We start from the raw sequence: 25,494 nt of genomic DNA on the forward strand, positions 1-25,494 counted from the left end.
TGCGCCCATTAAATTTACTACACCAGATCTACCGCAGTTTTCTATTTTTTCACTGTTAAAATAAACTGTTGTATGTTAATAGCACAATAATATAGACCAGTAGTGCAAAGTGGATTTTTCAAAACTAAGGCTTACTGTCGTCATTTCCAACCTTTAGCCAGCAGTGAACTGCCTTTCAAGCAGCCGACAGAATCACAAAGCAGATGTTTGGGCTACGCTAGGGAGTAACCGCAAGAGAGCTGGAACACGGGCAGCAGCTACATCCCGCACACGAGCTGTTCACAGCGAAAGGTTTTGCCCTACTAGCACATTTTCAAACAGCAATTTTAATCTCTTCCCTCTAATTTGAGGGCATATTCCAACATGACAGAACACGTTCTTTTCCTATTACAGTTGCATCTGAATTTTTTATGTGAAGGACTATGACACTCGGTCCAGTCTCACCTGTCAGAACTGGGTCCATCTATCCTAAGGGAGACTGTGCTCCTGGGTGAGCTGGCATCCATCAGGGATGGAGAAGAGATGCCAGCTGGCTGCTACACTCATCTATAGTAAAGCCATAAGTCTCATGGGATGGAGCAGTTTTGCCTAGTCTAAGGGTTGGCTACATTAAATGCTGGAAGCGGAACAGTTAACTGCAGCAACACTGAAGACGCCTGATGAATGAAATACCTGCTCTTTCTGCAGGGAGGAGGGGATACATTTCATTAATTATTACCTTCCAGGGTGTGCTGACTTGCTTCTGTCTGTGCTGAATTTCATGTAAACCCTCTGTTGAATGTCACATACTCATATGCTGCCTGAAGTGCTAGATTTTGTATTTGGATATCTGGTGTAGCTGACAGATGTTTACAAACTCGTGTATCTGCACAGCTTCTTTTTGCCTATCCATCTGTGCTCCCTGATAGACAGCAAATTATTCCACCTCAGGCTGGAATAATTTAAGATTGTGACATCAACCCTTAATCTGCATTTTTTAGCTGGTAGCATTCAGAGATTTTCAGTTACAGATTCTAGAGTATAATTTTAAATTAACCTAAACTGTTTATTTAAGATTCAGCCATTTCTAAACAAGTGGCCAAGACCATACAGCATTACAGCTGTTTTTAAAGACGACAGAACTGTGATTAACCAGGACTTTTGGAATGCACAAGGTGTCATAATTTGTAACACAAACTTCAGGTTGCTTTGGTGTAGAAGGCTGAGCTCTTTAAAAATCTTATAAAAAAATTAATACAGATTCCCCTCTGCTTTTAGCAGTATATGAAGAAGCAGATGGGTTCAGGTCTTTGTAAACCCAGTTAGTCTTATCTCAGAAGATGATCCTTATGCATTTTTTCCAGTCTGCATGGTGAAAGCCTCTCCCTTTCTTGCACAGCCAGCACTCTTACCTGAGAGGTGACAAAGGAAGAAGTTGGTGTCTACTACCAGCATCTCTGACCAAATGACTAGTTATTTAATCTTACTGGGAGGATTAAACAGCAGTTTCACCTACACCAACGCCTTCCAGCAAGAGTCTATTTTCAGGAATGTAAATGGTCCTATGTCTAAATCTTTCAGTCTAGGACTTACAGTCTGCATCATCTTTAAACTCCTCAGACACGAGCCATCACCCTTCTCGTCTCCAGCTCCCGAGAAATTCACCGACGCCTTCCCTGTGCGAAGTGCCGAGAGTTGATGCACAAAAAAGCTGGGGATTTTCAATGTTGCACCTGAATTTCAGCATAGGAATTGGGATCTTCACCGGCTGGATCGTTAGTTTTCTGAAATCTCTATTACAGGAAGGCCTTCCAAAATGCCAGTCACGCGGGGAGGGAAGACAAGGTCAGAAAATGCTATTACTGGAAAAATAAAATCATTTGGTCTAGAACCAATTTGAAGCTAATCTCAAACTTAATCTGCAGAAATGTTCCAGAAATGTAAAAAGCTGCACATGGAGGGAAAGGCTGAGCATGAGATCAGCTCTAAATCTTTCATCCACGGAACTTCAGGGTATCTCAAACTGAGCGCACGTTTATCCCTGAATCTGAATGAGACTTATCCTGACACTGAGTGGAAGTGTGCTCAGTGCAACCCTCAGTGCAGGGACGTAAACCCCACTCGCCAAGGAGCAAGTCCTTAGGCTGGGTTCAAGCTTGCACTCACCTGCAAGTCAAGTCCAGGCTGGCATCTGCCACAAAAATCCACCTGGCCTTGCAGCAACACTAAGAGATTTGCAGCTCTCTTTTACAAGAGCCCTGATGTTGCTTGCCACAAGGCAGCTGGGATTTGCAGGCAGCTTGAACGTAGGCTCAAACCGCGTGGATGTCTGCCAGCAGCAGACCCAGAGGCATCCCCCACACAGCAACAGTAACCAGTAGTACAGAGAAAATTAGAACCAGGGTAATTATTTTACCCATATTTACTTTAGTTTAGCACTGATACAGAGATAATCAGCAGGGACAGGGAGGCAGGCTGGGCTTTTAAGCCACACCTTGAAGGAAATCAGAGTATTAGAAACCCAGAAGCTTGGCCCTGACCACTGTTCAAGGATCGTCCATAAAGCAAAGTGACCTGCTCTGCTCTACTGGAGCAGAGCAGCATACTAGCGTGGAACTTAAAAAGACTAATCCAAGTATTAATTACTGATTGCCTAACAGATTTCAAACCTCTTCTGTTTGCAAACTGCTCATAAATTGATTCTAATTTCTTCTGTAGAACAATTAAAAGTATTTTTGTTATCCTGATGAACTGAACTGTAACGAAAGCAAATAAACATAAAAGACAGATGATAAAGATGGTAATAAGCATATTGCAACTGTGTCCTGAATAGTCACCAACACTTCTTAGTGAATATCATCTTTCACAACAACAACAAAGGATAAGAGCACAAGGCTATTTCATGCAGTCATCAAAACAAAATGCACTGAATATTATATTTCATACTAAATACATTACCCTGGCAGTTTGACACTCAACATTTCAATAGATATTGCGTCTCTCTAACATTCTGCCTGAATTTCTGCAGATGGACTTTTAAGTATCAATGGAAGATTACTTTACTTGTCACGCTAAAAAGATTTTAAAGAATAGTTGCACACACTTCATTTTTAATTTTTTTTATTTATTTTTTTTTAAAGGGAAACGAATCATGAATTCAGAAACATGGTTATACTGAAAGGTCAAATCCCATGTTGTGTAGTAGTTCTTTGTGTGTAGTGCTCTTTCAATAGCTAAACTGTCTCGTCTCTGATGTGCCCAGCAAAGCATTGGGAGGATTTGCTGAAGTTAAACTAAGCTAACCTAAACTATGCTAAACTAAGCTGACATAAACTAACAGTTTTCCTAAATCTCATCAATCTGTTGTGATATTGGGATTTTTAAAAAATTAATTGTATTTTTAAACTGTGTAGGTTCCTGGAGACATGTAAATACACGAAAATCTCAATTTTCAGTAAAAAAAATCCAACAAGTAAACACCAGGGAAAAAAACCCAACAAACTAAGTTTCTGGATCTCATGATTCCAGAAGACACCCTGAACACACAAGTATCTCTCAGGATCACAAACAAACAAAAATGACAGCAATTTATTAGCCTAGGAAAAACATGGATTTTGAGGTTCAATTCCAGAGTCCTGAAAATCAGAGATCTGCCGAGGTTAAGTGGGACACATATTTAGTGTATGCCAGTCATTACAAAGTTTTCGGCAATGAAACAGCCCTTTTCACATGACAGTACCTTTCCATTTGCTCAAAATGAACACTGACTAGGTCAGAACGCCGCAGCAACTGCCTCATCAAGCGCCAGATCTCTATACGAGCATCATCTCATCTGCTGTAAGCTTCGACGGGCCACTGCTATCATATCCAACAGCAATTAAGCATCCTTGTAAGCTGCTGCTGTTCTAGAATCTTAAATTTGATTTTTTTTTTTTTTTTAAATGGTGGAAGGGGAGGGTGTTTGTTCACTGAGAGCGAGTTTCATTACTCACATGGCAAATCTGCCAGTAGCAGATCATGGAATGGATTGTTACCTTTCCCTATCCATTTTGTAAAGATATTGCTTTCTTTCCAGACTGCAAGCATCACTTCTAACTGGATTTTGAATTATAATGTGAACTTTACAAAATTATTGGTGCTATTCATATCGCTAGTTAGATTCTACGGAATGGCAATATTTTTTGCCCTTCCCCAAACCAGCACCTCTTAGTGTTTTATATAAAACAACCATGGCCAGCAGAAATCGAACATTTCCAAGTAATGTAAAGTATTACACTGCACGGAGTAAACAAGGAATAAAACATTTTTATACTTCTCCTTAAACTTATTTGCTTTTTGAAAATATTTATGCAGCATAGAAGACACAAGGTTATTGAGAAATACAACCAGTTCCTCTTCTTTAATTGAAACATTTATGTTTTTTGTTCTGCTAGCAAAAAGCAATGAACAGTAATAATGCAAGATAAATATACAAGAAACTTAAAGATATGATTGTAAAACAACATCATCCTAATGTTTTCATTTAATTACCCTGAAATGTATTCTATTTAATATTCATTACTCAAAAGCCAATTTAAAAGAGAAAGAGGTGAAGGGACTTATTCAGAAAGACGGACTGTCATTCACTGCAATAGTTATCTAATATACAGAAGTTAATAAAGCAGATTAATCTACAAGTCCCTTTAAGCCATCACTGAGTTTAGAACAACTGCCTCTTTGACCTCTAACCCTCCCGCTGTGCACCAGTAGCAGGTGCCAGCTGCACTAAAATTATGGCTGACGCGTTTTAAGGCAAAGTCTTTTCTTACTTTGCTTCTGACCAGCAGCTGACCCTGTAGGAACGATTGTTTCATGTGCTGGCCTAAAGGCTACATAAACCAGTAACTGATAAACAAAAGCATACATACACCAGCTGCCTAGCCCGAGGGTGCACATCCAACACTGACACCTCTAGCAGTTCGTGCTGCAAGCCCAGTCGCTGCTTTTTGTTTCCATACATGAATTCCGTACAATACTTGTTACTTCACGGAACTAAACTTCTCTCCATCCCCAAAACTGTTTGCGTAAACTACAGCACAGCTTGGATGATTAAGAGGAGATTCCCAATTTGATTTAGCACCATTATTAAGAGCGTGAAATCTTCAGATACATCACTAATGATGATGTATTTTAACATTAAAAGTCTTAAAATTAAATTACTCAATTCACATGACAACGAATCACAACAAGGCTTTAAACAAAGCAGAATTAGAGAAGACACTAAGCTCATTAATATTTTTTGATTTCTTAATTGACAGCAGTCATGTAGTGAGAGCTATATGTTTAGCAATATACTTGAGACTGAGGCTTGTGCTGCCTTTATACATGTGCAGTAAGAAGTATGTGTAAAAGAGAAGTAACCATATTTTTCATTAAGATAAGATGGCTTTGACATAGTTATTTTGCTGATACAAATTACACAACCACAAAAACAATCAGAGTAATGATTAAATGCAGTTATGTACATGGGAGACTACTAGTGCAAATGTTAACATATTTAAATGGGTTCCCTTCATTAAAAAAATTATATATGATATTAAACCATCAATCAAATCGAAACACTAGAGTCTAAACGTATTGTCACTGCTTAAAATAAATGACTTTGAGACTGAATTTTGGCTCACTCAATATGGTGCCTTTTCTGTTGCTTAGCCACCCAAGTCTCTGCTGGCTTGGGCTACAGCTGGTATATCTCCATCCCTTTCAATTAATAAAGAAAGTTATGATAGTATTGGATAACATTTTTAAATTGTGCTAAGAGGCTGAAAACAGATGTCCCAACGAAAATCCCTCTCACTGCTGTGTCAAATCTTTCAAGGCTCAAGCCAGCAAAAGCTGAGCACTCTGGTCCTGATTCAGCTGAGCCTTTAAACACATTTAATTTTAAGCATAGGATCAATCGCACCTGTGGGTTCGATCTGATCTTAAAATTAAGCATATGCTCACATATGTGGCTCAAGGCACTCAGGTACTCAACACCTTGCACAACTGACCTCTGTCAGTACAATTCAGATTTCTTTTTGTCATGTGCTTATATGCAAGCGCTTCTGCATGGGCCATGAGGCATGCATTATAAACACACCTCCTCTTCATGTTTTTATTTCAATTACTGTGCATAACTCCACACTAGCTGTATATGGCACTGAGGTTTATATGAAAAACAAAAACATCACTGATTTTACTACATAAAAGGGAAAAAAGGAAAGTAGCAATTTATAATATGCTTTTATTTTAGTAATGCCACTTGAGTTTTCATTGCAGCTGGCACCTTTACTTTCTGTTTTACATTTGCTATGCCATGCTGCTGTGCTGCTTCATCCAGTGCACCTTCGTCACTCGGTGAAGTTCGAAGTCACAAGCGCTCAGCTCCAGTGAGCAGCCTGGTGACGTTTTACCTATCACCGTTAAGCCACACATCCTCCTATTACCACAGGACTGCCCACCCTATCCTTGCTCCCTTTTTCAGCACTACCACACGCCCTCAAAGTTCTTTGTTCACTCACATACCTTCCCATGCACCTACTGCAACACTCCTTTCCTAGAGATCCCCCTCCAGCCCACGTGCTCCCCCACGTTCCCCTACAGCAATAAACGCCAGCTCTTCCCACGCCCCTGCCGACTCTCCCCACTGCAGCACTCCCCATCCGCTGCCCCCAGAAACGCTGAACCCTCAGAAGGGCTCAGCGCAGGCACAGCCTCGTCCTACAGCCACCCAACCCTACAACAACTGCTCACCAGAACTGTCCCCTGCTGTGGGCTCACCCGGGCTGAGAAGCGTACCTGCCAGCAGCCAGCCGGCCCGACCGCCGGCCAGGAGGCACGTGCCTTCTGGTTCCCGGCTGGCCGTGCCGCAGAGGCACGCGGTGCCACTCCACCTCTGGGCAAGCCGAACAGCACTCTCTGCTACTCTTACACCACCAAGTCGGAGATTGCTCTGGCTGCACGCTGTGTCTTCGTGCAGGCACTCCGCAGACCTAGTCCAAACACTGGTACAACATTCAAACTTACCAAAAACCCCTCCTTACTCTTATCCACACGATCCTCCTGAAAACGATGCACAGAATGTAATCACCACGCAATACCCTCTCTCCCTCGTTACCCCTACACCTAACGCACCTCTCCAAGAAAAGCCCAGGAAAGGAAGCAAACACCGCAACGTCACTGAAATCCTGTTTCTATTCAGCCAAACAACCATTTATTCCCCTCCACATCCAGCACAGAATTATTTCCGTGATAACTACGCAAACAGAGTTCTTCACCTATCGTGCGTGGCTCTTAGGAATATTTGTCAGAACTACGGGTGAAAGATGCTACAAAATGGATTGATTTTTGGAAGGAACTAACATGAATTGTACTTTACCATACCAAAATTGAACTAACAGCCTAATGTGTACAATTCAGCAAGATAAGCATTAACAGAAGATAAAGGTAGCATCTTAAAACCAAAAATTACACTTTCATTTATAAAGTAGAGCAAACACCGGCTTCACCTGACAATCCCAGAATAACAGCATAGAAAAATAGGAGCCTTTTAAAATTATTTATTAAAGTGCTTATAACACAACATAACGTAACAGCAATAGCTGAATGTAATAAACTTAGTACCGCTTTCTATCCGTGTATCTCAAATTACTTTACAGATGTTAATTCAGTTTAGTCGTAAGACACCATCCTGAAGCAGTTGTCTGCAGATTAAGCTCAGACTAAGTAGCTCGCCCGGGGGAACAAAGCCTGTGGCACAGCAAAAAGTAAGGCCAAAGCCAACAGCCACTGTTACACTTCAAAAGGATGCTGTAACTTGCTCCTAAACGTTAAGAAGTTGTTTCACTTCCATGTTTTCTATTGCTCTCGTCTTTGTACAGTCACCTCTACCTACTAAAAAACCAGAACTGCTGTGGGACATAGGTAAACAAACAAAGTAAGAATTAGTAGGGTTTAATTACACAACTCTGCTACTCTAGAGGCTGACGAAGATGAAAGCCCAGTCGCGGATATACACTATTGGCCGAACCCCATTCAGACGCCTCCTGCAGCGGGGAAGGAGCGCTCGGCTGTGAGCTGACCAGCAGAAAAGCGGTGAAGCAACCCCGCTGCTGTCCCAGGTACTGCTGAGCAATAACCACCTGCCCCGCCTGCGGGCGCACGGACGGCAGCACCCCCCACCTCCCCGGGGGGCGAGCGGGCGGGAGGCGGCTGCTCCCCCCGCCCCTCACTGCGGCCGGGCCGGCGGCAGCGCTGCCCCCGACCGCCCCGCCGCGCCGCGCCCCGGCCCCGCCGCGCTCCGCCGGCAGGGGGCGCCGGTCCCGCCCCGCCCCTCGCCCGCCGGGGCTGTCCCCGCCGGCACCGACGGCCCGCCGCGCTCCCACGGCGCTTTCTCCGCAGGCCCGACGGCCGCTCGGCACCGGCCGGCACCGGCCTCCCCCGGCCGTGCCGCTGCGCGGGCGGAGCCGCCCGGCTGCGGCGGAGGCGGCTGTCCCCGCCTCGGGCCCGGGAGGGCGGGAAGCGGCCGGCGCGGCTGCGGCCCGTCCCGGCGGGCTGGGATGGGCCCGGAGGAGGGTCCGCATCCCGCCGGCAGAAGGGCCCGGGGAGATGCCTGTGCCCGGCGCAGAGAGAGGACGGCAAGCCCGCGGCGGGCTATTCCTCAAGAGCTGCTGGAAATTTTAATTACCCAACTACTTCCAGAGATCCAACTTGGAAGAAACGTTCTAACTAGTAAATAATTGCCGTTATCATTGCATCAGTTTAGTTTAAAGAGCTGACAAACCTCTCTAAACTCAAAGCACAATTAGTCATTAGGGTCTAGTTTTTCAGCACTGTTAAGCAATTTGTAACCCATTCCTTTTAATAGGGTTATGCATTACTTAACCGACACAGATGTCTTGAAAACTGAAACCGCTGGTTATGAAGCAGCAACCTTGTTCATTAGCTTCCATGATAGTCAAATCATCTATAAAACCAGTGTTTAATGGCCAGCCGATGAATAATCAATGTCTCACTTTTCATCTGAGTGTGAAAGTGAGAATAATCTAATACACCGTCCCCCTGGTAAAACGCGAGGCCTTGGGTTCCGTTTCTATTCAGGGCTGATTTATAACCCAATGGAAACCTGATGTAAACATATGATCAATGAGTCCCATCATTGCTGATAATAACCCCCAACCGGCCCACTCCCTCATCTCAAAAGCCATCCCTTTAGGCTATTAGTTTCGTCCAGCTAATCCTCTCTACTATTTCTGCCTGCTGCTTTTACCTTGGCCATCCGTTCAGTCCAGCAGACTCAGAAGTAATTTTATACGCAGCAGAGAGCGGGTGGAATTGATTTTTCACTCAGTGCTCAGTTCCCATCTGAATAATTATCAATTTTACTGCCTCATAAAGGGAAGAGTCAAAATTTCAAATCAATTCAAAAGAGCTTCTGAGACTACAGAAACTGTGCATGAGAATAAAGGTCAAAGTTGTCAGTGACCTCGGGAGATGATGTCAGATATTAGTACACTGAGTAGTTGACATCAGAGGCACTCAATATGATATGACTAGTGCTAATGCAAATCATATTTATGCTGACTACTGGAGACCAGCCATTAATATTTAAAAGCGTACGTGAAAGCCTGCATTCAAAATAAATATAACGTATTCCGCAGAATCTGAAGTTAATAAAGACAGATCACTGCCTAGTCATATGCTGTGAAGTGAAAGATTACTGCATATTAACAGACAAAGTATTACATCAAGATTGCCACAAACACAGTGAAGTCCAGAGCCCAGGTTGCCGTTCTGTCCTTTACGTTCAAATCCCTGCACGCACAGTACAATACCGAGCAATCTGACATACTCAAATGCTGACTTCATTGCTAGTTTCCATGAAACCCCTATTAGGCAAGTAAAACATAAGAACCTGTAATATGACAAGGGAAATCATCATATTCTGATAATGTTGTCAATAATAAACATCATTAATATTCTCACAATATGCTATATACTGCCAGGAATATATTAGCTACCATTAGTTACTTTTCACCTTCAATTAGAACAGTAAACAAATGACAACAATAACTGTGGTGACTGTATGCCAGGCTTTTTCCAAATGACAGCGTACCTATTAGGGAAACACAAAGACGACCACACTAGTCATTTGCATTTTGTTAATAACTTCCTTTTTCGTTAAAAGCCTCCAAACCTGTGAAACATGTCTCCTGAAATGGCATCTTTGCAACTGCATTAGGAATCCAGAGATTCTTGTAAATATGCATTTTCAAATAGTTTAATGAGATTTTAAGGGAATGTGGCACAGAGCAAATGTGGAGATACGTAGCTATGAACATCCTGATCTCCCCATAATGTACTTGGGCTGTGATAAACCTGACGGAGCTGGGAAGGGGAAATCTCTCCTAAGCAGTACAGCGGCCACTTCCTTTTCAGAAGCATGAGATTTAATTTCTATTGTATTTACCTTTAATAGAAAAAACCCCACTGAGTCACCTACTGCAAAATAAAATATTCAAACTCAATAGCATACAGCCATTCAATTTACACATTTCATTACCAAAACGCGTGGTTCAATGCCAGGATTTGTTTTTCTTCCTCCTAAAATACTTCAGGGAGCTTTCCTTCCCATTTGTCTATAGAAATGTATTGATGATCTCACACACCTCTTTTTATGAGCAAAAATGAAACACCAAGTTTTAAAATACTGTACAGCCAAGTATAGTACCTACGCTTTTCAGTATGACAAAAAATATCTTCAATCTTTGGTTGTCATGAGAACACAGCTGAAGCTACTCCGGGTTGCATACCAGCATAGGGAGGTTTGTTCTGTTACTAAATAGCCAATGCTACCTTGGTGTTCAGTGCCACAAAAAATCAGGAAAATTCAGAAATGTAGTAATACCCCATAGAAAAGACTGCTAATTCACCTGCTGTAGAACTTCTGGGTTCTGCTGCATGAAATGAAGCAATCTCTGTCCATCCTGTGAAATCTCTCTACATCTTCCAGTCTTCTTGCCTTCTTTAGCGAGGTGCTTGAAGAGGTAGGTGACAATGTAGTCTAAACTAGCACAACAGCTGGAGGAGACAATTGTATCTGTGTAAAAAATGAAACAGTTTTGAAATTGTTTCCATAAAAGAATAATTAATAATGACATTTTATAGTACTTGGAGAGCTCAACTTTAATCATCTCTTTGACATTAGGCTAATCAATACATCGACAAGTCTATTTTTGATACATGAGTTGACTAGCTTTGAAGACTCCTTTTATTAACAGACAGCAGTATTAAACCTTTGCTTTTGAGTATCTGGATAGCTCCATGTACTAAAGATCCTATGAACTCCAGTGAACTTCATTCACAACTGTACGAATGCAGCTGCCCCTTTGCGTACTGGGAAGTGCAGGGTGAGGGTTGACATTTTACTGGTATTCAGTTTCACATTCAGAAGGCTCCAGATTCCTGGAAACTAAAATTCTGTTTTGATCTGCTTACTGAAAAGGCAAGGTTAAATAACTAGAGCTGTTGTCCAGGTTTTTCTCAAGTAGTATTACACATTGTTTCCCAAATAGCTCAACAATCAATGTCAGGAGGCAAACAATGAACCAGGGCCATTAAAGGTAGTAAAAGGGCGATCACAGAACAGCCCGTTAGTCCTTTTGCTTAACAACTAATAATTCAAGTAGGTTAAAGTACATTAAATATGGCTGGCAACAACATAACAGCAGTCACTACCAAATACTTCATAAATGTCCCCAAAATTGAGTGTCATGACAGCAAAGGAGGATACTGTTGAAAAGCAGAAGCAAAAGCCACTTTCTATCTTTACTTACTGTTTCTATAAGTAAGGGAGATTAAAAGCTTAAGCCTATTTGCAGAGTAAATATGTCTGTCTGATTTATGTAAGTTATTTTGTTGCTAGGTGTTGCCTGCTGTGCCGCTGCTGTGAAAGAGGATTCTGCTCACTTCCATGCATCAGCACGCTGGTAACAGCATACCGGTCCTTGGTTCTCACGCGCGCTCCTCTCGCCTTCGCCTTGAAAGGCAGGGAAGTGGTGCGCCCTTCCCCCTGCCCAGCTGCTGTCTCCTTCTGCCTGACACCCGAGACACTCCTTGGCCCCGACACCAGTGGCTGCGGCTTCGACATCTGCAACCCTGCCACCTCCCAGCTCCCGCCCTGCCACATCTTTAAACAACTGCCGGTTCCCCGCGACACCAACACCAACTGAAGCTCCTTATACACACGCGGTGGTTTAACCTGCTGGGTGCAAGGTTTAGCCCTAACTGATATGCTCACACATCAGATCCAAATGAGTGGAGCATTGAGGACTCCATCCTGATGCCAGTGACTTCAGCTAGAACTCGTCTAGGCCTTTTATAGTTCACAGTATTTATTTTAGATGGGCCACTGGAGTAAGGGATGTGTGGGGGTTGCAAAAGGAATTAAACTGTTAAAATGCTCATTCTGAGGGAAAAGGGATTGAAGGATCCAATTAAATGTACCTTGAATTCTTTAAACTATGCTAATTTGGAGGCCTGCCAACCTTGCTGTGTTCATTTAAACACATCCCTCTAGACACTGAAGTATTTTGATCTGTGTCTGTTTAACTCCTTAAGCTCTGTGCTGACACTATTAACCCTTTGCCATCTAAAAACTAATCGTGTTTTGCTAAGAGTGTTTTGAAATAAACACTGAAGGAACATTTACAGGCAAAGAAGATACAAGTGGTCTCCTAAGACTTGATCTTCCAAAGCAACCAGCTGACTTAGCAGCAGGAGTGGAGAGCGATCTAACAGCTCACAGAAAGGAGCTGGAGCATCTCAACTCTGTCTCCACTGGACCAGTGAGCTTCCTAGGACTGAATTCAGCAGGGCAGGATGTTAAGACGCATTGCTGGAACAAAGCTGAGTTCAAAGTTATGAGTCTTGCCAAAGTAAAGACCACAGAATCTGGCACTCATCATGTTCTCAACCAAAACAGCCCTGCCTATAAACTAGAAATGCAATTCATGGTGGAATTGAATCACCATCAATAACAACAAGTGAGAGATTTGAAAATACATATTTCATAGGAGGGCTCTGCTGTATTTCTAAACCAGTGCTTAACTCTATTTCTTTTTAAATTGAATAATACAAAGTAAATCACTATCATCAGTTTACAAAACAGCAGTAGTTCTAAACATGCTGATACTGTACAAGTAGATATTTTACATTCGACAGTAAGTGATTTTAGCAGGACAGCAGACAGGTCTATGCTATCATTTGCTCATGAGAATCTGATATGAGTGTTAAGAGCTACTTAAATTTGCCCATAACTATATATCAAATATGCTTCCCTATGCTCATTTTTCCTTTTGATTGCAAGCATATAACAGACAGGGAGCGTCAAGCAAACTCCCTTGAATGACTCTTCTGGGCATGTGGAACCTTGTGCTGGAGCAGAATAGTGTTCTCACTAAATCTTAGCAAGACAAGCCAGCCAACCAAATAAATAGAACAAACAAGAGCAACAAGGAGCTACCAATTCTGGGCTATGGACAGAAGAAATGGGTGGAGAAGACAGAATAAAGATAGCATGATAAAAGAAACTGAGATAAAAGCTTGGGATAATCAGGAAAAATGCAGTCAAACCATGTTTTTCACGACTGGTCAATTCAGCTCTATCACTCGTGAACTAATCATTTGGATCACGAAGCAAGCAGGCCGTGGTTCCAGAAAACACCAAAATGTGTATCAGCACAGATCCAGTAACAGTTCAGCAGTTTTGTCAAACAAAACTGAGCTCTCTGGACTTACTTGATGGCAAGGTAGGTGCTGGTGGTGAGCAGGGGACACGGATGACGACCCTGGCACCAGTCACCACGTTCAACTAGCTCTTTTGGCTTCTTTCCCAGTTTGCATTCATTTCATGTTTTGGGGGCTAACTTTACATGCACTTTTTTATTATCTGTGTGTTTTTGCTTTATGTAGGCAATTCCAATCAGCCATTAGCTCAAGCAACTGGAAGTTGAGCATGTATGTTAGAATTGGTTATATTATTTTAAAAAAGCCAACAAAACCCCCAAACAACTTGAGGATGCTTTTTCGTCTCAACAATATGACAACAGCATGCTGAAGGGGAATTATTTTTCAACAGTTTAATGACATTGCTGAATCTCTGCAAATTAAAAGATTTCGTTTTGTTTTTCACATAAAGGCAAGGAGAGGGAGTAAAGTGGTATTTTTCTCTGTCCATCAATTGCTTACAGTTCAATACTGGCATTATTTGCCTTTGAGACTAAACCTGGAAAGTAAATGGATTTAGCAATTTAACATCTAAATTAGGCAGCAAGACAGAAAAAATGTTTTACTTTTTCCTCAATGAATAGCATACTATACTATTAATCATATGAGAATTAGAAAAGCTTTGCAGAGATTAGTGACAACATGCCAGGCAGACTACATTAAAAGGCTCTGATCCACTGAGTCAGCTGTGAAAAAGCCAGGTAAACACTTTAGAAGAGAACTATTGGAGTGTTTATCCTCGCAATAAAAGCTTAGATGAGGGCTTCCATTATAGCTGATTTACAGCTAGGCGCTTCAGAAGGAATACATATTCTTTCACAGTGTTTATAAAGCATGGAATCAAGCAAGGTATTTACTCAGCAACAGAATGAAACTCCTCAGAAATAAGGATTTGGGGAATGTTTATCCTACAGCTGACAACAATGAGAGTCTCAAAGGTTTCACACACGTAAAGAGAATGGAGAAAAAAGTCAGATACTTTTTTCCTGTGAAAGAGAAGTGATCTCCTGGTATTTAATTTTTAAAATAAAAAAGACAGCTATTTCATTTTTATAAACATTTCTGAAAATGACTTGTATGTTCTAATCAGTTTAAAACACAATTCCCCCTCAGATGGCTTATAGCCCTGAGCCCTACTATTCTGAGATGTTCTTGTGGCACTGATATAATTCAGTGAAAAAGGCAATGCTTGGATCTACTTACCCATTTTCCAAGGGCAGAAGGATGTATGTGGCCAAGTGACACATAAGAAATAAATTTGTATTTCGCTGTCTGACAATTGGTAATGTCCCAAATACCACAATTTTAAAAGGGATAAAACATTTAGAAGAATGACTCTTAAGAAAACGCAGTAACAGGTAACTAACTCTTGAGATGATTAAAAATAAATAAATTAACATTAAGAGCTATAAACTGACCAAGGAGTAGTTCATCTGGACATGTCATTGTAAGAGTATGGAAAATTATTCAGTTCACTACAAAAATAAAATTTCTTCAACACAAATGAGGAACTTAATGCCTGACATCAATATGCAGTACTTAAGAAACACGATATTAAGGAAAAATAATCACTTTATCACTTCAACATGAAAGGTAAAAAAGAAGCATTTTTCAGCTGACTAATCATGGAAAGTATTAATGTGCAAGAGACATTTATAAAGATTAGGGCCTGCATAGGCATTTGGACAGAATCAAAAATTGTTTTGGAAAGGTAGAGAATACAAGTGGAAAACATAAGGAATACCAGTAGGATCCTAAAGGTGGTGGCAGAAATCAAATGGGACCATCCTCCAGTCCAACCTCCTGCCCAAAACACGGTCAACATCAGACATGTTCCTCAGGACCTTGTCCAGTATCTGGGAATATCTCCAGGGATGGAGATTCCACATCCTCTCTGGGCAATATGGAAACAATACTGACATATTGCCTCTCTGGGCAACATGTCAGTAAGACCTGGCTTGGGGAATGTTTATCCTACAGCTGACAACAATGAGAGTCTCAAGGGTTTCAAATATGTAAAGAGAATGGAGAAAAAAGTCAGATACTTTTTTTCCTGTGAAAGAGAAGTGATCTCCTGGTATTTGATTTTTAAAATAAAAAAGACAGCTATTTCATTTTTATAAACATTTCTGAAAATGACTTGTATGTTCTAATCAGTTTAAAACACAATTCTGTCAGTAAGACCAGGTCTTACTGACAGAGAGATAGATTTGGCAAGTCTCAAAGACTGAAAAACTACTTGGAGGAATCAGAACAAACAAAGAAAAAGATGAAAGTGAGCATAATAGCTTTTGATGGACTGCATCAAAGCCTGCAGTGAAGTCAGGTGAAGTTAAAAATTCTGACACACTTTGGTTTAGCCTCATATGTTTGTATTTATCTTAGGTACTTTAAGGACATTAAGACTGAAGGAGAGCATTGGCTAAGCAAGTCTAGGGTTTATGAAATGTGAAAAAAAAAAAGAGCTCTTAAAATTTTTATTGATACTTCTCTCAACAGAATTATCAGGAATTCCACCAAATAAAAGTTCTCTAGCAAAACATCTATGTTCCTAAAAATTAATAATTCTTCACGATTAAACTCCCAGATACCTAAACCACAAAAGTTTAAAGCTAAAATTGGAAATACATACTTTTCGTACCCCTCCTCCCCGCCTTGAGTGAGAGATCAACACTTTTTGAGAGGAGAAAATAAACATAACACATGAAAGCTGAAGCTTATATAGCTTTTAAATTTTCTTCTCTCTCTTCTACATGAATTCAAATTGGGTTTCAAAGAGATGGTTAAAGTAAAGTTGGTATGCTAGTGAATTATCAAAATGAATATACCCAGTACCTCAAATGGAAGATATATAATGTGGAATGATAAAGAGACCAGGAACAGGGCTTGCTAAACTGGTAGCTGTCAGTCAAGCTAACATTCAGTACAATATATCCATTTGCAAATGATCAACAGGCAGACTCCCAGCAGAACCAGCCTATAGGCAGAAACTGCCGTACCATCATTACAGGTGACAAAGCACTCAAAATATCTGGGAGAAGATGGATTTCAGCATTATATAATAAAATGACCTGAATACTTCTTTACTACTGTTGCTTAGCTATTCACTACTCATTTTCTCTCTAAGAGTGGTTTCCCTCTTGCAGCAAAAACTGCTGAATGTGTTTAACATAGCAAATGCTTTGTGAGACTCAGTGCATTCATGCATTCCTATAGGGCTTGACTGACACTTGGCGGTAATGAGAAACACCAGCTATTATAGAGTAACATCTACACACACTAATGATATACCTTCCTTTTTTTTTTTCCCCTAATCAATAAATGCTACTGTAAGGTTTTGAACAGCTTCTCAGTCAAAAACTACATAAATGCATGGCGTTCCTAGGTGATCAGAATGTAACTGCATGATTTATCTTTTCTCCCCCCAAATGTTCAGTCTCCTTCTCCATATTCCAAATGACTTTAGGCTACCAATCCCCCCCCCCCCCCCCCCCCAAATGTTTGGACAGTCATCTGGTTAAAAAGCATAAATTAAACTGTGCAAGAGAATGAAATGAACTGCAATCAGACTACGGTATTTTTATCATTACTCCAAGTATTCTTCTGTTACACTGATTCTCCTCTGAAGTATACTCAGGAAGAACTGAATAACTAGTTTCTTTTTTCCATGGATAAAGATACCTTTATATCACAGCTGTGCAGAACAAGCATTATTTATACAACAGCTATATTGATCAAATAAAAAAAAAAACGCACAGATTCCTGTACACATATTAATACATTTTACTTCGAGTAACAAATGCACGAATTTTCAGTACAATCCTAGTGGAGGCACATTTATAATTTTAACAATTCTGGCTTGTAAGAAAAGACAATTTAAAAATACTATCTGTAAAAACGTACAGGTTAAATGTTTAAAAGAACTTAGCTCCATTAACCGAAATAGTCACATTCTTAAAATGTTCAAAAGCCAGCATCCTCCATTGTCACTTGATATTCATTTTTTAATACACAAATTAATGTGCTGCTTTGAAAATCCTAGATACCTAAATACTTGAACTCTTTCTTTAGCCGAGTGTAAGTAATTCTTACCTACTGCAGTAAGTCCTTCAGATATTGAGGTAAGAATATAGATTAGGATGTGAGGTTCTAAACCGGTAATGAAACTCATATGATCTTGGGTCAAACACTCCAAAAGTGGGTAATAAGACTGGCTCAGTTTTCGATATTGCTGAAAAAAAGAGTACACATTCATAGTAAATATAGATATTACCGTCGATTAATATTAACAATATTAACAGATGATAAAAGAATGATCTTACAGTTTTTATGATGTGATAAATTCTAATTTAGCCATTAAATCAAAATACTTATAGAGAAAAAATATTTTCTTGTCTTTGGTAGATTTCAACTTTTCAAATTTATCATAGGATATAAACTCACCATTTAAAATAAGCTCAGGATAATACAATAACGCTATCATGCTTTGACATTCTACACAGCTATCAGTCGCGTAAAAGCAGTATAGCGTTCTGTCCAGGGTGTCAGTTTGATAGGATTACGGCTCGTATCTTACCTTCTGCAGGAAATCTTACTAACATTTATCACAGATTTCCCCAAATCGTCTCAGAGATGGACTTTTTTTTGTGCTTAAGTGAGGTCCTGTAAAGGCTCTGCGCAGGCAAAGGCACTGGCTTGAACCCATTGGCCCAATCAGCATCTTACTCTTAAGGACTCTTATTTAAGGCATTTATTGTTGGATGGCTAGGAATGTGCCAAATATGCACACTTTACTATACAATCAATATATCGATTTTAATTGAGAGCAACTTTTCAGTTCCAATGACTTTCTTTATGTGGCAAGCATAAATCTGTGTATTAACCACCTTTAACTATCCCAAATTTGTCCCTTCCTGCAAGAAAATGACAGTTCTGAACTAAAGTGTCATGAAGAAAATGTCACAGTTCAAATTTTGCACAAGATCTGTTGTCTTCCCACAGAGAAGTGGGAACATGGTGTACCTCAAAACTGAAGTTTTAAATTTTATGGGGAATACACAGTGACAATTTACAGATTGAAATTAATTGCAGAGTGGCTGAATATGTGAGGATGTTTTACAGGGCATGCAGGCAACCTAAATGGGTTTGCAAGTACAGAAAGGAACAAAATTTTGCATTTCTCTCTTTCACGACAAGCCTAGTGAAAATTCCAGAAAAGCTCCTGTTTCACATGGCAGGTCCGTCATACCTGTATTTTAGATGTTGCTATATAAATAAATTCAAGTAATTGAACTGAAAACTGCATTTGAGCTGTTCTAGATCCCTCTGTCTCATTATAACAATACAAAGCCTGTGGTGGTGTTATTTCATATTTCACGTAAAGACTCCCAAGATGAGTAATTGCTTACTAGCAAGTCACTGTGGGATACTGAAAGCAGCATTTTGACAAAGGCCTGAAGTACATTGTCAAAGTGGTTGTCCCCGTACAACTTGAAGACGCCAAAGCTGACATAATTTCCACATAAGGCAGATTTGAGTGCAGAGTAACAGATGGAAATGCCCTTGAGTTTCAACGGATAAACCTGATCTTTTGACAAAGTCCCAAGAGAGAGGATCTGATTACCTGTTTTCATAAAAAGAAAGAAAGAAAGAAACTTGTATAAGCAGCTGCAAATCTAAAATATTTTGATGGCACTATCTAAACTTATTTTTGTCTTTATTTTCATTACTATTTGGAAGAAAAATTGTTTCTGCATTTGATGTAAAAGATCCGTTAAGTAAGCATTATTAGAGCTTAAAAGCCACCAAGGAATTAGTATGCAAAATTTAAAATATAAGCTATGGAATTCCCGTCATTGATGTACAGCCAGACCATGACTGGGTCTATCAGCATGAATTCCTTAATCTGAACAGAGTCGCAACACATGGTTTTATAGTTTCTCATGCTGCAGCAAAGCCTGGTTTTGATCCATTATCATGACAGTCCCTTGGGATGGTTGCTGATGTATATACACACTAAATATATCCCTCAGAAAACAAATATGTCCATTACAAAAGCCTCTATTTTACCAGTCACAGATGGGAATGACTTTTTAATTAAAATCCATGTTTATAATGTAAAAATAACAGCTAACTGTAAATATTTGCTGTTGCTATTAACACGCAATAGTGACTTTTGGATCCACTGCAACAGAGCAATAGATCCCGCTGCAGTCCCCTGTACAAATCTAATTATTCACAAGGCCTCATTACCAAGTTTTCTAAGTATCTTGTAATAATTTAATGCTCATCTTCACCGCACCCCAGAGTTAGTTTTGTCTTCATGACAAATTTTTTTTTAACCTGAAGTAATTAATGAAAGTGAGCTAAAACAGTAGAATGAACACAGCAAAGATTAAGTATTTCAATTCTACCATGAAGTAGCCTTACAGGTTGACCCCATCTGATGTTGACCTTGACAAGCTTGGCCTGCACAAAAACCAAGTGCCAGGTCTTCACTTTGTTACTGCTCATCATTCCTCGTAATTTTAACTAGAGGAAAATAACACAAAACTTTTTTAAAGTACATTTTTAAAAGTATTCCTACAAATAAAAGCACAATAGTCTACAGATCAGATGCTCAGCTCGTCTGCTTTCAGTGTCTAACCTAGTTGTCATGGCTATGATGGCAACTTGGATCAAGGAGCAACAAGCGATCTGGACGTTAACTATTCACAATTCCAAACACTGCCAGCTGAGAGAGGTAGTTATGACAATTCAGTTTTGCTTTTATAATAGGCAATTAAAAAATGCCCCTAAAAACTTGCCTGAGATGACACAGATCTCATAGATTGCATAGTATTGCTTAATACATATTGAGGCCTAATACTAAACTGGGTCTATCTCTACACAGCTGACCTTTCTACCCATGCAAATCTCCACCTGCAAATCACACACCTGCCTTATTTTAATTCTTTCTCTTAATGCTATTGATTACTGACAATGAGAAATTCACATCAAATAATTAGAAAAATGAGGGGGAAAACCTTGTCTCTAAACACCCAATGCATCAAAGCATCACCCATTTGGTATCATTTGATGCAAAGAGGGAAAGGCATAAGTTACTGTTTAAAACATTAATGTTGTTCACCACTTCTAGCAAGTACAAGGCAATTTATCCATCAGGTTGTAAAGGAAAAGTAGATTTATAAAAAAAGACCGGGAGTATGATCAGGGATTGCTTAGAAGAAGTAACTGGGGTCTGTAAGAAGCCGGAATGGAGTCACTAGAATTATGGAAAGGAGGAGAAGAATCAAATATCTAGCTAGGAAAGATGGTCACTTACAATCAAAATCAAGTCCTCTTAATTAAAAAAAAATATAATTTTATGAACGAAAATACAGAATGGTTTTGATACTGTAAATGGTCATATGAGCACCTCTACTACCCCGAATGCTGTAGTCATGAACACAGTATAACTGGGGAAGAGGGTACAATTCCAGTGACTGCTACTGCATAGAAATTAATTCCAAATCGTTTAAATCTCTGTTATACTAAAAATGACTGGTATTCAAAAGATCCTCTTTGAAAAGCAAAACATAGCTGAAAAAGAAGAAAGTCTTCTAGTGTACCTGGATATTCATTTATTGTAATACTTTACATTACTGAGAAATTACATTTACACAAAATTAAAGATAAACTCCATTTAGCTTCCTATAGTGCCCCATTTAAAATATCCCAGCCAGGTCATCTTAATTAGCATTAATCTTTTTGACAAGACCTAGTCTAATTACTGAGAAGATCAGTGAATTTCAAATTCTGTGGGGAAAAAAAAATTAAATACAAAATTCCGTCTGTGAGATAAAGTGGGAAGGCGCACACTATTTTTGAAAGCTACTATGTAAACAGCGTACAATTCTTAGGGCAAAAGCAAGACAGAAAGATAAGTGTGCTGTAAGCTAACCGCATCTGGTCTTCTCCACTGTTAAATCCTCTGCAGAAAATCTCTACTTTAATAACACAAATATGTATCTGGCTTCAGAAATAAGCAAAGTTCTGGATCCAAGAAAGTAACAGCCTTGAGTTTATATCTGAGCTCTCCAAGCACGACATCGTGCAATCCTAGGTCCTTGAAGTACTCGGTGTAATATGCGACAACAGATGGAAAGAGCTTAGTAGTTGTCAACAAGGCAATTATGTACTTAATATGGAAATTAATTGGAAGTCAATGGAAAAACCGGATGATGAGGAAGGAAGTTGGAAAAACCCTAGGAATCCCTTAACCTGGGAACATGAATTCTAGGAGGTATTCACTAGTGCTGATCTTCCATCATTTTTATTACTTCACAAAAAAATCACCCTATAGTTAAACCTTTAAATCCATCGATCAGCATAAAGCATTCAATACAGGAAGGCACAACCCTGCTCCTGCACACTGCCTCACCCCGGGCAGGCATGGCAGAAGAGGAATTTGGTGCCTATCCCTTCTAATGAAAACACTGAGAAGAATTTGGGTCTAGTGCAAGATTAAAAGCTGCTTTTTGCAAGCGGACAGAGTCCACAGAGAACTGTTCGGTGTTCATGGACTCATTTTAAAAGGGCCTAAGAGTGGGAACAGCTGATTTCAAATTAGCAGCAGAGGTGAAAGACCACGCGGTGCCTGTTACCAATGCCCCAAGCCATCAGCCTATGATTCAAGAGATCAGTGCTAGAACAAAGACTAGTGTTTTAGCATTAGTTATTGAAAAAAATATGAAGTACGGTGCTACGCCTGACTAGATGAAAAAAGAATGATCTACTTGTAACATTTAGCAGGAGCTTCAGGGGAATATTTTTACACACCATGGATACTACTGAACATAAACTAATTTACTGAGGTACTTGGAATCAGGTCAAGAACAACTCCTCAGCTACTGAGGATATGCTTACATTTATAATCCCTGTAGTGGCGGACCAAAATACAATTTTATAAACTCCTGTTGTTAAAAGAAACAATTTAAAGAAATTAAATCAACATAAAAGTGACCTTTGACATGCTGAATTTAAAAATTGTGTTTGAAATTCATAGCTCCTGTCAAAACGAAAACTCTGTAGAGACTAATCAGTGACGTTTCAGTGTTACTACTGAGTTAAAAATCAAATGAAAAAAAATCCAACTTGTACCAATTTCTTCTTAATGTGGGAGAAATTGTATCACACAATCTTAATATACACTGACTTCCAAAATTCTCAGTAATTTCCTTTAATACAACTTTTTGCCCTGCATTTGACAGCAGCGTCACTTACAAAAATTATAAACTCTCTGAGCCTCAGAACTGATACAAAACTCTGACAGGAATAAGAAAAGGATTTTTAAAGATATTGGGTAAAACTGCTAGATAGGAAATAAGGGCTTGAATTTGGCTGACAATTTAAACATTTCATTACCAAAAGACTACTTAGTACATAAAAAAAGGAGCTGGAAGAAAAAAGCGTGTGTATGCAGAGGGGGAATACAAAGCCAGCAAAAAAACAAACTGGGATGCTCTGACTGAAGATAACATCACCATGCCTCAGAATCCCACAGGCAATATGCACCAGAGCTCTTTGCACAGCTCATTCCCTCACTCCCTCCTAGATGCGGGAGCATGTCAGGACAGGCAGCTTCCCTTTCAGTTCTCCTCCTTAATTGCTTTTACAGTAGAAGCTATAATACAAAAATGATTTCCTTATGGTTGAGTTTCATTTAAGCAGGGCTTGTTCTAGATTTCAGTCCAGTAAGCGCTACGTATAATAATACAACTAAATCATGTTTTAACATGTGTGAATTAGATGAAGATAAAAAAAGACTTTGGTGAGATTGAACAAAGGTTCTGAAAATTTATCACATTTATAGAGAAAAAGTGTTTTTTGCCTTTTCCCCTTTCCTATTTTTATTATTCACCACTGCCCCATAAAGATGGTTTTGAATGTATGCTTTCCAGGCATTCAGAATGCTAGGGCAGTATAAAGAAGTGGCCATATATCGAAAACGAAAGGAAAACATGAATCATAAAGATGAGAGTCAGCTTCAAAACTAATTTTTTAAAGCTTCCACAACAACAAAACATGCATAAAACCTCTCAAATCAGCACAACAAGCACACCTAGCGCCGAGATAAATTTGCCAAAAGAAACCGATTATGAAATCTGAGTCAGTAATGAAGAGCAATATATTCTGGAACCACTATCACAAAAGAGAGGAGAGCAGACCAATAGCAACCGAGACCAGTGAGCGCTCCACTAACCTAAGATGCTGATTAAAAATACCTGTTCTACAGCAAGAATCACTTTAACCAAAATTCTGAAGAAGAACTGTTATCTTATGAAGTTGCTGGCACTGAATGGATTACCACACTAAGTTTTGAAATATATGTTCGAGAAGCAATTTAAAGCTCATTAGAAATAATTGTGTCTGGCTACTGGAAAATGTGGTAAAATTTAATCCACATCCAAATGCTACCTGGGCTGTGAGAACAGGAAATTGTTTTGTGCTACTGTGGCTAACCTCATCGCTGACCTTGAGCGGTAACTGCTACAACAGCTGAAAGCTGAAGCAAAATTAAAAACTTACATCAAAGTATATCATGACAGAATGTAGATAAATAAAAACAGCATATTGAAAATATTATTTTTATGTCAGTCTCCTATAATGAAAGGGAAGAGGTTTACTAAAATGTAAAGAAACCACAAAACAAAAATAGATGGTCCCAAGATGCACTGAAACATTATTCCTATACAACTGGGAGTTCAAAAAACACATAGTAAGGAGACTCGTACATGCAGAATTAAAAGTGAAATATATTGGGGATGAAGAATGGCGGACTATACTATTCCAACTCCTTTCAATTTTCTCCTCTCAGTTGTTTATTTTAAATCACTATCACTCACTCAGACTGGCTCTAGCCATAATGGACAAGACACAACATCCCTTGCCAAGCAGCTGCAGAGTCCTAACAAGGATAATTGACTATCTAAGTGCTTTTTGCATCCTATGCCAGGCTTTACATCTTTTGAACATATAGCATTTGTAAAGACATCTTAGAATTGTCTTCAGCACTGTATCAGTTTCAGTGATAAATGAGCAGGACAGGACACACTACTACCACCCTAATCGCAAAGCTGGATCTGTTAAGCAGAATTAAGCACTCCCTGAGGTGCTAAATTTAAAAAATAAAAATAATTCATATTTTAAATTTTATTCAGTGACAACTGAAGGTGCTTAGCATATCTTAAAAATAGGCATTTTGGATTTTTTTCTGCTTTGCACTCAAATATATGAAATCCCTTTATGCCAGTTTAGAGGAGAAGAGAGTATATGCTTTAGTCTAGAATTAAAGAGATTTCAGCATCCATACTCACAAGCATTCACATACATTCACACACATTCACACCCCAGAAACACAGTTCTACCCTTTTCTTCTCCTTTTTATTTTTAGCCCAAGCACAGATCTTACAGAACATATAGATAGTCAATGGAGGCACCATTCAGACATAAATGGACATCACAAACTTTGGCAGAATTTAAGATGGAAAGAAAGCGACATGCTAGGTTTTCAAATGCTTGTTTCAAACTTATTCCCATGTAAACAACAGTACAGGGTTTAGACAAAACAAACCCACATATAAATTCTAGATGATTTTCATCACCTCAAGAAGGTGATATATGCAAAGTATCTGTGTGTTATCCAAAACTGCTTTGATCAGTGCAGTC

At 39.5% G+C, this 25,494-nt stretch overlaps 1 protein-coding gene across 1 annotated transcript in view; it reads right to left on the reverse strand.

The window, feature by feature from the left end:
- RANBP17 (RAN binding protein 17) overlaps positions 1 to 25,494 on the reverse strand; it is a 162,998-nt gene that overhangs the window by 14,252 nt on the left and 123,252 nt on the right. The window contains exons 23-25 of the mRNA XM_075164084.1: positions 19,194 to 19,408; positions 17,878 to 18,016; positions 10,932 to 11,098 (exon numbers count right to left, since the gene is read on the reverse strand). Coding sequence (XP_075020185.1) covers positions 10,932 to 11,098; positions 17,878 to 18,016; positions 19,194 to 19,408 — 521 coding nt within the window. The remainder of the gene's footprint in view (positions 1 to 10,931; positions 11,099 to 17,877; positions 18,017 to 19,193; positions 19,409 to 25,494) is intronic.

This window comes from Calonectris borealis, chromosome 15 (genome assembly GCF_964195595.1).
Source record: "Calonectris borealis chromosome 15, bCalBor7.hap1.2, whole genome shotgun sequence".
Classification (NCBI taxonomy): domain Eukaryota; kingdom Metazoa; phylum Chordata; class Aves; order Procellariiformes; family Procellariidae; genus Calonectris; species Calonectris borealis.